This window comes from Cibotium barometz, chromosome 2 (genome assembly GCF_041138505.1).
Source record: "Cibotium barometz isolate CiBa-2024 chromosome 2, ASM4113850v1, whole genome shotgun sequence".
Classification (NCBI taxonomy): domain Eukaryota; kingdom Viridiplantae; phylum Streptophyta; class Polypodiopsida; order Cyatheales; family Cibotiaceae; genus Cibotium; species Cibotium barometz.
In genome coordinates this window covers 73,104,434-73,120,191 of record NC_141047.1, presented here as the reverse complement: position 1 = coordinate 73,120,191, position 15,758 = coordinate 73,104,434, and the positions used below count along the sequence as shown (strand labels likewise).

The 15,758-nt window shown below is 39.9% G+C and overlaps 1 protein-coding gene and 1 long non-coding RNA gene across 3 annotated transcripts; one reads left to right on the top strand and one right to left on the bottom strand.

The window, feature by feature from the left end:
- Positions 1-1,185: 1,185 nt before the first annotated feature.
- Positions 1,186-6,769, top strand: LOC147641442 (uncharacterized). 2 transcript variants are annotated; one of them, XR_015269370.1, is made up of 4 exons: positions 1,186-1,557; positions 1,684-1,757; positions 6,248-6,404; positions 6,681-6,769. It is a non-coding gene; the product is annotated as an uncharacterized LOC147641442 (long non-coding RNA). The 2 variants fall into 2 exon arrangements; XR_015269369.1 differs by lacking the exon at positions 6,681-6,769 and having other exon boundaries at positions 6,248-6,505.
- LOC147641441 (NAC domain-containing protein 105-like) lies at positions 6,605-14,503 on the bottom strand. Its single transcript, XM_086821419.1, has 4 exons — positions 13,697-14,503; positions 13,004-13,201; positions 7,918-8,198; positions 6,605-7,813 (listed from the first exon to the last, which is right to left on the bottom strand). The coding sequence occupies exons 2-4, from the start codon at positions 13,173-13,175 to the stop codon at positions 6,902-6,904; spliced, it is 1,365 nt and encodes a 454-aa protein (XP_086677545.1). The 5' UTR covers positions 13,176-13,201; positions 13,697-14,503; the 3' UTR covers positions 6,605-6,901.
- Positions 14,504-15,758: the final 1,255 nt, after the last annotated feature.

The following is a 15,758-nucleotide window of genomic DNA, read 5'->3' as shown; positions in this document are numbered from 1 at the left end:
ACACATGTATGCATGCTCACACGCATGCCCCATACATGCATGCATGTCCATCATTGATACTTAAGAAGAGGGAAACTCCTTACGAAGGAGGAAAGTTACATTGTTCATTTTTTCATAGCATACTACTTATCTTGCCATCCTACATGATGAACCCACTTATGGTTTGAGAGTAGAAATGGCATCTTGACTCAAGACACTTGTTTCTTAGTTGTATCTCATTTCACTTCCCATCAATAATAACTACAAGTTGGGTATTATTTTAGAATTAAACTTGTCATGTAGCTTGCGGCGCCTAAGAGTACACTTAGGTTTTATACATAGTTGTATGGTTGAGAGAGTTGCATTGGTAATGGAAACAATAAATTATTGTGAAGAGTGTGGAAAAGGTTGACAAAGGGCACGGTTGTGCGGCCCATGTGGAGTGTAATGTTGGGATGTGCTAGTGGAGGAATAACTTTTGATTGGCATTGGAGTGTGATCTTGCTCTTGAAGTCAAAATGTCCCTACATGGCCCCTAGACTCTCAAGACCATCCCCATGATCCTTTCTTTTGTCGAAACTATACTCTTCATCTTTTGTTCATTTTTATTGCTACAGCTTGTCACGTGAGAGTTAAAGAAAATTGAGATGGATTTTACAATAGAATGAAATTAGAATTTTTTTCTTTTACATTAGAATTTGAAATTTTTTCTTCCATAAACAATAGATCGAGGTTTATGGTCCTTTTTTTAGTGGTGTTGTACTGGCATAAAATAAGCTCAAATTGTACAAATTGTGAGCTTCATGTAAACTCGTTTTTTTTTAATGGTTGTGGAAATTGCTTTTTTCTTTCTTTCTTTCTTTCTTGGAAATTAAGAAGGCTGTGGGGAAGCTTAAATTAAATGGGGAAGGTGTGGGTGTAAGGATGACGTAGAAATGACGTGGAGGGTTTTATCCTTAGGCGAGTGGATGGATCGAACACGTGTCACGGTAGGGAGCGGGTCCTACGCAAAGCATGCTGGGGTGGGGAGAGCCAATGGGGAGAGAAGGCGTATAGGTGGCGTCAGGTAGGTGCATATAGGGGTCAAAGGTCAGCGGGGTGCGGGCACGCGTTTCCGGGGCCCACAAGGGAGAGCACCGATGGTGAGGCGGAGTGAGAAGGTGATGATGGAGATCACCATGCGCATGCAACAACAAGAAGGCGGAGTCACTACATTTTTTGCATATTTGCCTGCCCCTCTTCCCATTTTGCCTGTGCCGCGGCTGTGCAAAGGGATGATCGGCTTGCAATGCCAAGGCTTTCTTTTTTATAAATACCCCCTTCATTCAGACGCCGTTATGAGTGTGGGTAATCTTTCTTGCGTGTACGTGAGGGACAACATCGAACATAAGGAAGCCCGAAAGTCAGAGCCGTAGTAAGGCTAGTAACGGGCCGGGGCAGCCCTCTTCCGTTTAGATTCAAGGAGTTGCCTTGCGCGCGCACACACACACACACAGAAAGGAGGGGAAGGGGGACGAGAGGGCATATGCTGTCGCCTGTGTACAGTTCTTGCGCTCTCTATATAAGAATAACAAAGGGGTGAGGGTAGCCGAGAAGCTATTAGCTTGTCCAACATGTTAATTGGCAAGGAATTTTTCCTCACAGGCTGCCCGCCTTTTAATCCTTCTCATCATCCATATTGTTTGTTTGCTTTGCTTGATGTAGGTGCTTGTAACCTGTATGCGATCATCGGTGGTCTAACGTTATCACTGCAAAGCCGGAACCTGATTTTGCTACTGGTAAGCACTTTTACTCTTGCTCTCTTATTCCAAACATGCTCAATAAGATATGAAAACACATCCTTATTTCTTTCTGTCTCCCAAGCATTCACTTAAATAATTCGAGCAGTATGTGCCACTACTATCTATTCTCAATACACCGTCCTAAGTACAATCTGCATTTTCTCTTTACTTAGAAACATAGTGAAACTCTCACGCCTACGAAGTGTACCATCCATTGAGATAATTACTTTCGAAATTAATCTTTAAGATTGCTGGTTTAACAAAGTGAATGGCGCACTTCGAGCGCGCACACATCACAAATCCGTGTAAGTTGTTAGGATACTCTTTGCAGCGTCGCGCGCGAGAGTGAGAGAGAGAGAGCGCGCGCGCAATTCAAAGAATAGCTCTTACACTTTGTAAAATACTTCAATTTAATTAGTTTTTTCCGCATCATTCACGTGACAGTTAATTAAAGTACTATACATGTTTATCTAGCTACTCTTCAGCAACCAAATGCGTTATAGGACAGCTAAGGACTGGTGCTTTGTGGGTGGTGTATTGGCCAGCGGGGGGGAGGGATGCAAGGAAGGGAACGGAGGATTGGCAAAACACAAGGCCGCCCCCCCCCCCCCCGCCCCCCTCCTCTTCTCTCTCTCTCTCTCTCTCTCTCTCACACACACACACGTACGTTATTGCTATCTTAAGTGTTGACTGAATTCCAATTCACTACAGTCTCAGTGAGATGTATTATATGATGCATATATATATACTAATCCATAGATAACGACGAATCTCATATTGTAAGCGTATTTCTGTATTTTTTACAAAAAAAATAAAATAAAAAAGCAAACTAAAAACTTTACTTATTAAACCCCTCTTTTTTCAAAAGAACACCCGATGTTGCTGCTTCATCCCTAGACTTTTCTAAATTGAGTTTCTTTGAAGACCATCTTACTTAATGGTTTTATTTGACAATGGACTTGAATCTTTCTTTGAGAAGAATGCATTTTCCCTTCTTTTTGAGGATGATGCACACATATCTATATGTTACATTAATTGTCACAAGTATTTATTAGAAAGTTTCAAATGTTTATTGTTACTTTGTGAAGATTTGTTTGCTTTCAAACTTTCTTTAATGTTGACAAGTATGGCTTCTATATTCTAACGTTTTAGTTAAGAAATTTACTCGGCGACATAGTTAAACGTTGAGGCTTGGCCTCTACTTTTGTGTTGTTTGTAAGGATCAAGAATCACATTCTAGTGTTTTAAATATTATATTTGTATTTTGTGTTAGATTGTCAAAGTAGCATTGAGTGGATAAGAGAGTATACGCATGTGTATTTTAGGCAATACACTCTAGTTGTGAACTCTATTTAACTCTAAGTGGGTGAATGTGAGTTAAAGCACGAGTTTTCAACATCCATCACGTACATATGTATCCTTATTAAAGATGTTATAATTATATATAAAAGATGTAAAAAGATATTTTGGTGCCCTTTGGTTGGTAGGTATGTCCAGCGGATTTCTTAATGCTACCACCCTCTTGGCTACTTTCACCATATGTACAACTCTTTTATCATGTACGATCCTAGGAGGGTATATTATGCATGAGTATTCTTGGAAAGGGTGTAAAGTAAATAAAAGGGTGTATAGTAAATAAAAGTTTGGTGGGGGCTACAAGGAAAGGGATGGTTATTTTTTAGAGAACCCTATATAGCATGCTTAAGGCATTCAAAGGATATTAAAAACATCTTTAGCTAGAGATTTCAAGATTTACAACAAACTCCTTTTGTAGTTTTGGAGCTACTAGAAATATTTCTTCTATTTCAAACCAAAATTATGAAATTTTCAACTAAAAGCTGTGTTATACATGCGATTTTTTGTTTCAGTAATTATATATAAACAAGCTTCCCTTTTATAGAACAAGCTCTTGCTCTATCTCCCATATGATAGTTTTTATGTAGAAGGTACTTGGGCATTCCAAAGCTATACAGTTGAGCTTATGTAAAGAGTTGAGCTATGTACCCTTTTGTGAGGAATCTAACCATATGTACCTTAAATTAGTTTACATAGAAATACCACGAGAAAGTTTTAAAAAATAAGGTAGGTTGCCTTGCTTTTACATTCATTCTATGTTGCTTGTAGGTGCGCACTAGTGCGTAAAACATTATGACAAAAATATGCCTTTTGTTGTTGCTTCTATCATCATGTAGATGTTGCTTAATTGTGGGTGCTTTTTGGATCAAGATTCATGCAGTTCTAGCAATTAGATTTAATTCAGTCTTTTAGACCTTACAGCATAACTTGGAGTTTGAACTATAGATACCTTAATAAAATCCATTGAGATATCTATAAATCACATTTCCATTATACATATATGTATACTTTCAATGACATAACTAAATAGTAAACTATGCCTAGTGGCTAAAGATCATTCTTACATATGTTGATGTAGCAAGATTGGCTTGACATATTGGATAATGTTAACAATACACAAGTCTAGAATCTTAGCTCATGCATACTTAGGAGATTTTACTATTATAGGCACATGATGGAAAACAAATCTCTCTCTCTCTCTCTCTCTCTCTCTCTATAGGCACATGATGGAAAACAAATCTCTCTCTCTCTCTCTCTCTCTCTCTCTCTCTCTCTCTACACACACACACACACACACACACACACACACACACACACACACACACACACACATAGATACATTAACATTTTCAAAACACTGAGAGGGTCTAAGAGACTAAAAAAGCAATATAATGTATCCATGATAATTACTAAAGCATGGAAAAAATTATACAAAACTACCTACATAAGAAAAAGTATCCATGTGATGCTAATGCGTGGTGTCCTCGAAAATAGAGCATAACGCACCCATATCATCTCCCCTTACTGATGGGAGATCGTGATGTCATCGAAGGACATCACAGATCTACAATTGTTGGGTGTAGAGACAAGGGCTTTGAGATCTGGGGAAGTTGACGTTTATAAGGGTTTTGCGCACACTATTAGTAGTGAGAGTCCATGTACATGGGGCTAGAGGATCACATATCAGTGTAGGCCATCGTGGATGTGGTGGGTCCTGCTATTTCTCCTATGATAATCGATCATTGGGATCCAAATAAATATGTGATGGAGGTCTAGGAAGTATCTCTTGATCGTTGTTTCTTTGAGTGCTCCCTAAGCATTATGCCAGACTTTGAGTCCTTCTTGAGCATAAGCTCTCAGTGATGCCAAAACTCCATTAAATACATATCCAAACATCTGTGTTCCTCATACTTCATGACTTGTGGGACGGGCCAAACCCATCCCACAAGGGACAATTAAATCTCCCATGGATCTCATAGTAGGGTGGGCATCGAAACAAATATTGCTCCTCATCCTCCAACTCACCCATGGTGCATACTGTGCATATTATATGTACATCTCATGGAATGCCATCGGCTCTTTTAGACACAACTCGGATGCAATGTGAAGACACCCTTCATCGGCCAACAAGTGCTATCTGCATGGCATGTGACATGTGCATCATTAAGTGCCCTAGTCCCTCAATAACCCCATCCTTAGCAAGTCTCAAAAATTGTTATCTATTAAAATCAGGTTTCCTAGTGAGCTATGGTGGGGATACCCATGTCTCCCTCATGTTGTGGAGCCCTAGTAGGTCCAACCATGTAGGAGTGTGTGTGAGAGAGACAAATAGATAGAGAGTGAGTCTGTGCACGCGCGCACACACACACACTAACTATATATATGTGTGTGTGTGTATTATATATATATATACATACATACATACATACATACATACATATATATATATATATAGAGAGAGAGAGAGAGAGTCGCTTAATGTCGACTTAGAGGGTTATACACCCAATCGACGGAGAGATTTGAACCCAGGTGGGTTCATGTCAAGGAAATTCCACTAGTCAATCTACCACACTTGGGTGATAGAAAGGTAGTGAGAATTGTCTTCTTTAATACACACACACACACACCCGAAGACGGAGTTGCTTAACGTCAACTTGGACGGTTATACACCCAATCGACAGAGAGACTTGAACCCAAGTGGGTTCATGTCATCCCAAAGGCAATTCCACTAGCCAATCTACCACACTTGGATGATAGAAAGGTAGTGAGAATTGTCCTCTTTAATAAATGGAGTCGCTTAATGTAGACTTAGAGGGTTATACACCCAATGGGGAGAGAGAGAGAGAGAGAGAGAGAGAGAGAGAGAGAGAGAGAGAGAGAGAGAGAGAGAGAGAGAGAGAGAGAGAGCATGTCTACTTGTAAATGTCTATAAATGAAAGATAAAATATTGTTCCATTGGACATGTTTATGTATCACTCAAAACTTGATTTGTTTATGCAACATCCAAAGCTCAAAGTGTTTACGAGTTTTTCTCATTAATCGTCAAAATAAAGTACTCATTATTCAGTTTTTGAAAGCACGAGTAAAAGCTAGAAATCTGAAAATTGGTAACTTCTGACTGACTTTACAAGGCACCGGAAGAAAACGCCATGCTAAACACGACGTCAAAATAAATCACACTATAGAATACTGTTTCGCGCAATGCCCTTTTATATCTAAGGGGATTCACACACGAAGAGGAAAGAGGATGGATGGGCAGGAGTAGATTGCTGAAACGGCAATGGAGATGTGAGTTATTTCATGGTCAAGTATGTAAAAAGAGTGTGTATTAAGGTTGTAAACAGCTTTCCTATATTCTCTGTAAACTATATTCTATATTCTGATCACTAGAGACTAAAAGTTTTATAGATGCAAAAAAATGTCCTCTCTCGATCTCTCTCACGCACTCACGCACGCACGCAGAGATCCACAGAGAGAGAAATAGTACATTACATAGAACAGTTACTTATATTTAGTCTTTAAAAAAGAGAATAATCGGAATGTATGGGTGTATCTGTTTTACAGTGAGATGCGGTTATTTGCCGTGTTACATTATTGAAGTGAAAGATACGATGTTGTATGTAATCTACAATAATAATTGTTTTGAGTTGCCCTTTCAGTGAGTGTATGCTCTAATATCATATTAGCAGATGTGTATTCCATCCTGGTTTGAAGGTCGACTGTCTTTGGATTATTCAGTTGTTTTCCAGCTTAAATCGACCCATGCTTAGTTTTTCGATGATGAGCTATATTTGTGGGTATGACTTAGAGCCCAAATCTCGCTTGGCGAAGCTCCAGAGGTCGATGTCGTTGTTGGGGTTGTAATTGGGTGTTGTTGCAGCATTAGGAGTAGTTGCATCCAGTACTGCGCCCTGCTGCTTGTGATCAGAATCATTCAAACTGTGCTCATTCATGACAATGTTATGGTCAGGAGGGAACCGGATCTCTTTGGGGGTGTCATCTTGGCTTAGTTGAGAAGCCACGAGTCTATCCAAGACACGCCAGTCTGTCACTTGCTCCTCTGATCTGTTTCCAAGCGCAGCTAGTGCATTCGCAGCAGCTATAGTATTAGCAGTGATATGGGCGCCGCCCATCAACGAGCTGGCGCCCATGTCAACATTATTCGAGTTGGCATTGTCGGCACCCAGAGCACACAAAGGATTCATGAGGTTTTGGCCTGCTCTGATCATGGCTGCAGCTGCATGGTTTTCTAGCTGGATGAGGGCTCTCACATGACTTACATTTGAGGAGGATGAAGCATTGAGGAGGGCAGTAGTAGTTATATTGTTGTTATTATTGAAACAGGGAGCGGTGATCTTGGGGCTTTCTAGCTGGGGCAGCTGCATGAAGGGATCATGGGAGAGGTGGTAATCTGCGAGCTGGTCCAGCTCCTGCTTGCACGAGAAAACCCCAACGTTATGGGCGTGGCCTGCAGGCCCATGGTTGAAGTTGAAATGGTACATGGGGTCTCCCAGCTCCTGATTCATGAGCCCACCCATCGTGTTCGCTGCGCCATGCTTAGGGGAGTCTAGGCCCTCTGCGAGGAAAGACATCTGATCATCAAAGCAGCACCCTCCCATCGGATCCCTCTCATGCAGCAGCGCCTTGATGTTGGGGCTTCTCTTCTTGAACACCCGGCAAACGGCCCACCCTTCTTCCTGCAGCAGTGAAGCATCTCAAATAGAGTTAGCATAGTTTAACGAGGGTTGGGTAGCATGCCGGGTAGTACGAGTAAATGATTAATAATGAGAGAGCAAATTACACTCGTCTGGGAGTTGCAGCCGTTCTCGCAATTCTCCAGTCTGTATTCGTGCATGATCCAGTCCGTCTTCTGGCCGTTGGGCGCCCGCCCACGGTAGAACACCAGCGTCTTCCTCATGCCCACCAGCTTGTGCTTGCTGTAAATGGCCTTGTCTCTTCCCGTAGCCTTCCAAAAGCCAGCCGCGGTGGCCCTATTTGTCCGGGTGCCCGTCGGGTACTTTTTATCCTTATGGCTGAAGAAATACCACTCATCCTGATCGGTGGAGCCAATCCTGCACCTTTCTGCAGCCATTACCACAGCCAAATTATATATATAACGTACTTCAATATATGGTTGGACACAACGTAACTTACTTCTTCTCTATAATTTAGAAAATTAGAACTGAACCTTAGTTGGCCCCTGGACGACCACAAACAGTACGTGTAGCTTTGACCTAGGACTTCATGACTTTCCTTCTTCGTGGAGGAAGACAATACTATTCTTCACATTTTAAGAAACATAGATCCTCTATTCTAGCCACACACGTAAAGATTATCACATAAAAAAGCAAACGAGTGGTCATTAACTATTGCTACGTGATGTTATTGACTATAAGGTTTGTGCCTTAACATGTGCATGCATAGTATGTGACCATTTGAAATGTTCTCTTCAACGGTTATATCGGATTTCATTCCTTATCAACCTTTTTACTTGTATTCCTTATCAACCTTTTTACTTGTATTCCAATACATTAAAGTGTAATGTATTTGCCCTCCAGATTTAGGTAAGATTGAAATTTCCTAGAAGTAAGGCTGTTGTAGACCTACAATAATTATACTAGGTATAGCATCACGAGAGTTAGTAAATTATAATTCACACAAAAAATGAATGTGATGAAGAAGTATAGTCACTTATCTAAACTTCTAATAAGATCCCACATCCCCATCCCCATTCCCGTCCCTACCCCCAACCACCCAACAATTTGAAAGAACTCCCTACAAATTTCTTTTGTATGTTGTGTTTTAATATCTGAAATCTTGAATAAAAACCATTCACAAAACATGTGCAATCTTATGCATTTCATGCCCTACATTACTAACCTTAAATGTTTTCATTACAGATTGTTATGAGGTTGGAATTTACAAAATGTGCTCTTGACTAAAGACCTTATCAAAGAGTTCCTTACATTTCAACCTTCTACCTTGAAAACATTCAAAGAAACTAAAGTAACAAAATGAAAAAAAGGATCTTGGGAAGAGCTTAAATACTTTTATTATAATTGAAGTTTTTGATTGAGCTGTGGATCAATATTTAATGAATATGCATGCGCCTATTGGCAAAGAAGACAAGAATTATTTGGGAAAATACCAAAAGAATAGGCTATTAGAAGTGTGATAAATGAACTTCCATGCATGTTAGGTAGAGGAATTATGTTAAGTAAGATGTCTATAACACAACTTCGAAAATCTAGAGGGATAATGAGAAAATGAATATAAACCCATCTATAGTGGACACCTTGTAATGTCATCAAGCTTGAATATATTAAGAACATCTAACTTCTTGATTCCAAGTGCCATTGAACCAAGGCAAACAGTCATAGGCAACCAAGATTTGTTAGCATCTTGAGTGTAATGCACATACCGGAAGTCATTAGATGGTGTTTATTACAATATTATTTACTACCATTGTAATACTAGAAATCAAATTTATCCTTAAGTGAAGCATTTGGAATAAATGAAAAAATAAAGCCAATTTGTAATCCTCAAATAAATAATTTCAATTGAGAAGAAGAGAAGAAATTCAAGCCTTCCACTTTAAAGAAAAGAGCATCAAGCCTTCCACTTTGAACGGATCTAGCATTTCTATGCAACATTTCAACCTTAAACATTGTAGGTATACTAAAATCTCAAACTAAAAATAATAATAAAAATGAAGGATGTAAAAAAGGAGGGGAGGAATAATATGAGATTTTAGGCCACTAAAGCAAGAAGAAAAATTGAACAAGAGTAATCATGAAATATAAAATCCATGGCAATTATAAAGACATAGTTTGCGCACTACTACTTGAAGTCCTTGTTGACCTGTAGAATTGAGTAGCTTTGTTGAGGTACAAAATTGAGTACAAGATAATAATAATATTATTATAATAATTGAGGTATAGAAATACTATTTCCTATACATCTTATGACTATTTTTATTATTATAATTGAGGTATAGAAGTACTATTTCCCAGCCCATACATCTTTTGATAAATGACTCAAACAACTTTTGATAAGACAAATAAATAACATCCATCTAAAGCAAGAAAGGAAAAGTCCTACCATAGAGGGTATCTTGCCAATCAAGATAGCCATTGGAATTTATAGTTAATTTTATTACCCTACCAAAGAAATTTAGATAAATAAGAGAAATCAAGGCTAGTTTGAGAAGCATGCCAGTTTTGGAGTAAAAGCTATATAGATAAAGAGCAAAATAAAGTAGTTGAAACTCAATTTTGCGTCAAGATGCTTCAACTTCTAGGGAAATATTCCACCAAGAACAAGGTCTACTTTGATCTAGAAGCCGCTTAGAAGATTTGATGAGCATAAATCAATTCCATAATTTTATAATAGTAAACAGACTCGTAGGCTTTAGAAATTAAAAAAGTTCAATTAGATAATTAAGGGAATATGGTACTTCAGACTCACCACACCATGTTTGAATGCTTTCTTCTAAAGGATATCACTATATGATGAAGAAAACTATGAAAAGTAGTGTTGTTTGTAACAAAGGCTCATTGCTAAGTCTATAGAGACCTATCTTAGAACACCTTACAATTTTTTCTTTCAAATTCACCTTGTGATACATCTAGAGGCTCCAACTTAATACCCTCTTACTAATTAATAAATTTCAAAATGAGCTTCTCTTCAAGCGAAAAAATGAAATAACCAAGTTGAGAAAATTAATGGGACCTAAAGTGATGCCCTTAATTTAGATTTTATAGCTTGATAAGCTACACTCATGAAGTTAAAGGATTATGTAATTCATTTTAGCATATCAAGTCCAAATTTATTCTTTGGCACTTGTTTATGCTAATAAAGAGTGTTTTTAGTTATATTTATAATTAATGTGAGTTGGATGATGCTATGGAATAGCTATTGTTTATGGGGGACACTTTGACTACTTAAAAATTATAGACCCTATATCTAGGTTTAGGGGGATGTGATAGACTCCTCCAAATGTCTAGATTCATATGCAAGACCATCTTTGGGCTACACCTATTGGATGTAGGACTAAGAATAGGGTGGAATGCCATTACTAGAGAGGAGAGCTATTACTAGTGCTACACAAAGAAGGAATGTTCATTCCTTAAAGACTAATGTTGCTAAGGTCAAGTTTCATCTATATGGTGATTTCAATGTTTAGACTCATGTCCTTGTAAATATTTTTCTATACTCTTCTAGTGGGAATCTAAGTCTGACGTACCTTAGGACCAATCCCCTCATAGTGATGGAGTTATCGTATCGAAGAACTTATTACATAAAACCTTGTTTCTTTTAAAAAAAATCACTTATTAGTGAAATAAATCAAATGAGTATCACATTAACTTTCTAATACTACAATACGAAGACCTTATGGTGCATGTGTGTGTGTGTAAGAGAGAGAGAGAGAGAGAGAGAGAGAGAGAGAGAGAGAGAGAGAGAGAGAGAGAGAGAGAGAGAGAGAGAGAGAGAGAGAGAGAGCGCACAAAAAATACTATTGTATGTAATTTTGGTAATGTATCTTCTATTACGAAAGAGAGAGAGAGAGAGAGAGAGAGCGAGAGAGAGAGAGAGAGAGAGAGAGAGAGAGAGAGAGAGAGAGAGCACATAAAATACTATTGTATGTAAAGGTAGCATATAATATGCCAAGACCTTATGGCGTGTGTGTGTGTGTGTGTGTGTGTGTGTGTGTGTGTGTGTGTGTGCGTGAGAGAGAGAGAGAGAGAGAGAGAGAGAGAGAGAGAGAGAGAGAGAACACAAAAATACTATTGTATGTAAAGGTAGCATATAAGATGGCGAATAAAGATTAAAAAAGGACTCAATGAGGAGGATAACATACACAACCAAGGTAGCTAAATATATTTGCACACTTTAAAAAATTAAGAAGACTTAAATTCTAACCTTGGGACATAACAAGAGCAATGTTCCTTCCTTTGATTAAGGATAATTACTAGGATAAAACCTCTTACCTGATGAATCATGGCTTATGGTTCCACTGCCCAGCGCCTTGTAGTAAAGCAAGTATTTAAATGGACATTTAAAGTCACATGATATGCATGCATGGCTCAAGCATGAGAAAAAATACTCGCTAAAAATGCAAGCAAGTGCATGTGAGTAGTGTTTTGATTTGATTTGAGAGAGATTTTCATCTTTGAATGTAAGAAGGGTGGAGCCTTCTAGGCATAGTTTGAAAGTACTTAGAAGTGGACTAGGAGGAGGAGTTAGTCTAGAGTTGGTTGTAGTTGGTCTTAAGGAGAGTACATGGTAGAAGTCACATTTGATGGATTTTTGTGATGGTATTGTCTATACTAGTACTCAACCCGCGCGTTGTTGCAGTATGTAAAAGACAATAAGAATCGAAATACAAAAGGTCAATTGAAATACAAAGAGTTAATTAGAATACAAAAAGTCAATTGAAGAGATTTTTTCCTCTTATTTTTTAAAAATCCAAGATTTTTTTTTCTCTCCTCTCTTTGTGCTTTGATTGTCCATAGTTAATATGTAATAGATAGATAGTCCATGGTTAATATCTAATAGATAGATAGATAGTAACAATATTAAGTTTTTGAATAGATATAAAGGTGTTAGGTTCTATACTGTGCCCACAGGACTGCAACTTGCGCTTGGCTATGCTTCTCGTGTGAAAGAAGAATTTAAAGGTGAAATGTTTCGATTTTGCCTACATAAAGAGCGCCAACAAGGGAAAGAAAAGCCGATTCTGGTCGGTGACCCGGTGTATCTTCCATATGTAAAGTTTGTAGGTAGATTAAAGTTGTAAAGACTGGAATGATTTATTATCAATCTGCATTGGCCATGCAATTAACACTTTATTAATCAACCATGGAAGAGGGAGATTAAAAGAATACCTTGAAGATCCCACGGCTCAATTTTGTAGAGGTCTATTTCTCGAATGACGTCCAAATCTATTCTCTGAGATTCTACTTTCTTCTTGAGGTAGTAATCCACGAGCTCCTCGTCGGTGGGGTGGAATCGGAATCCGGGAGGGACTTTAGTTTGTGAAGACATGGGAACCGACATTTGTTTTGATTTGTTGTTTGAAGCACCTGCTACAGAGAACTCCGTTATAAGTCCAAGAGCATTTTAGCCTCCATTATAATTAATGCAGAGATGGCAGGAAAAGCAATAATTCGCGGATCAATGCATATGAATTCTGTCATTGTTTGGTGCTACAGGCAGCATGATCACATTAGAACATAGACCACGATAATTAGAGTAGTTTAATTTGAAGCGAGCAGCAGTTAGCTGTTAGAGTTGCGATATTGGGTGGGGGTGGCCACAACAGACTCCAGAGTAGGGCTGACGAACTACAAAAGCCAACAAGCACCACAGTAGCACGATAGGGAAGGGTGTAAAGCTTTTTTAAATGTACACAGGAGCAAATCTATATTGGGTGTCAAGGTCGGATTCGGCCCTCGACAAGCTCAAGGCTTCTTGTCGCCCTGATTCCGTCAAGAGATTCCCGACAGTATTACGTGGGATCCGAGGTTAGCATGTTTGTTTATGGAAAATTACTGAAAGCAAGAGGAACAGCTACGGACCTTTTCCAACAAGATGCAGGCCGTTCGATGGGATCTTGTCACGCTTGTGTGTCGTTGATGGAAATTAGTGCTCAGAAAACGTGGATCTCGTGAAGGCAAGAATGAATGAGCAGCATTAAATGCGTAAACTATATATATATATATATGGAGACCCAGAAAGAGGGCGCCGCAGCTGAGTGCTGTTGCTAGAGAAGAGAGAGGTGCGTGGTGTCGTGTGAGGCTATTTCAGAGGTGAATGGGTAAACAAGGGGCCAGCTGCCAACCCCTTCTAGCAAGTACTAATCAGCCTGGTGGGATTTGATCAGAGCCATGGAGCTTTGCAGAAAAGGAGATGATGAGGATGAACCAGACCACACATGCTTGGTTGGGCTTTACTGGATTGCCCCTCTGTCGTTACAGGAGAGATAATAAACAGCTTCAGTGAAAAGGAGACCCTTGGCCACACCAACACCACATGGATTATAGATAGACAGATCTGTGCCGTTGTGTGAGTGGTTATAAGAAAAAGTTGGGGGAAGCTGTTGGAGTTTGGCTATGGAGTTGTCATAATGGCTGATCAATGGGAAGAGAGAGAAGCAGAGGGAGAGGAAGAGAGAGAGAGAGAGGGTGTGATAAGTGGACTTCCATGATTAGGAGAGACTAACAAAAGAGGTGAGGGAGACTAGGCTGACATGGAGAGTGGGGACTACTCCCACATTGATGAGTAGTGGAGAGCAAGGGAGCACAGAAGCCCACTCTCTTTTTGTTGCACACAAAATTAGTCTAACAACTACCAGCAGGGAGGATGGAGCACTTTGGGACTCACTCTAAAAACCAACACCAATGTAGGGCATGTTCCCACGACGAGCCAACGAAGGGCCCGACGTTCTCAAGCAGTCATTGGGTGAAAACTCATGGCCGAGGTTTTGTAAAAATCTACGCTTGAATGTGTGCAAAGTCAAGACAATGAGTGAAAAACCATGCCAAATTGTGTAAACCCGAATTTCGTACACAAAGAGTTTTTTTTTAAAGGGTACTTTTCTCAGATTTTTACACGGATTTATAAAATCCCATAGGTGGCGGTTTTTAAATTACCCCTTGTGTTATCCATCGGTAAAGGTTTTTAAATAAGTTTAAGTTTTTATATTACCCCTTGAGCACACATGTTATAACATGGGTTTTCTACGTGGTGATCCCTAAGGCGTTGGTTGGTGAAATCGATGCTTGCTTGAACAAAGTTGTACTTAGGCTCTTCTTTCTGACAAAAAAAATTAAGTGACGCTTTCTTACAAAATGGGCTCAATGAGCTCAAAAGCTGGCATGCACAATTTCATACATATTTTTCACACCACCAATGCTTTTTTTAAAAGAACAACTTGGCACTTTTTTATCCTGCTTTCAAGTCCGCCAAGTTGGACCATGATCCAATCTAGGTTTTGCAACTTCCAGTAGGGTAGAGGATTTGTAGTAGAAAGCAAGCCAAAGGGTTTTTTTTGATGCGGGCAGTTTGGCAACCCTGAAGGCCGAGACCCTCCTCTCCTCCCATGCACGTGACCTGGCCCCAACACAAACGCAGAGACACACACACTCTCAACGCACCATTCAAGTGGGTCCAAAAGGCAGGTGCCCATTTCCTATCGTGGCGTCATCTGCTGTCTGACTCACCCTTTAATCATTCCCCCGAATCATGAACTCGCAAAACAATTGCTCCACGTGGACCCCACGCTTGCCAATCTGTCCTTGTGTGGTTGCATGCGCCGTGGTGACTGGGTCCGAGGTTTGCGCCGATGACGTTACAATCACCGGCTCTTGCCGGTGGCAATCTGCTTTACCTGGGAGCCACGCGCTCCAGAGCGCTTCTTAGCAGTACACGTGTCAGGTCCCACAGCAGGCGAGGACGAGTCGCGTGGGGGAACTTGTTCTAGAAATCGCTACATCGCTGTCGACTTGGCCACCTTTTACTCGCCACATGGAGTGCCACGTCGGACAGGTGCTGCCCACGATCAACGATGTCTGACGCTTTCCCGACCGCCTCCGCGTGGGGCAGTCCGCCGGCCGACCGGCTTTTGCCCCTGCCCACGTG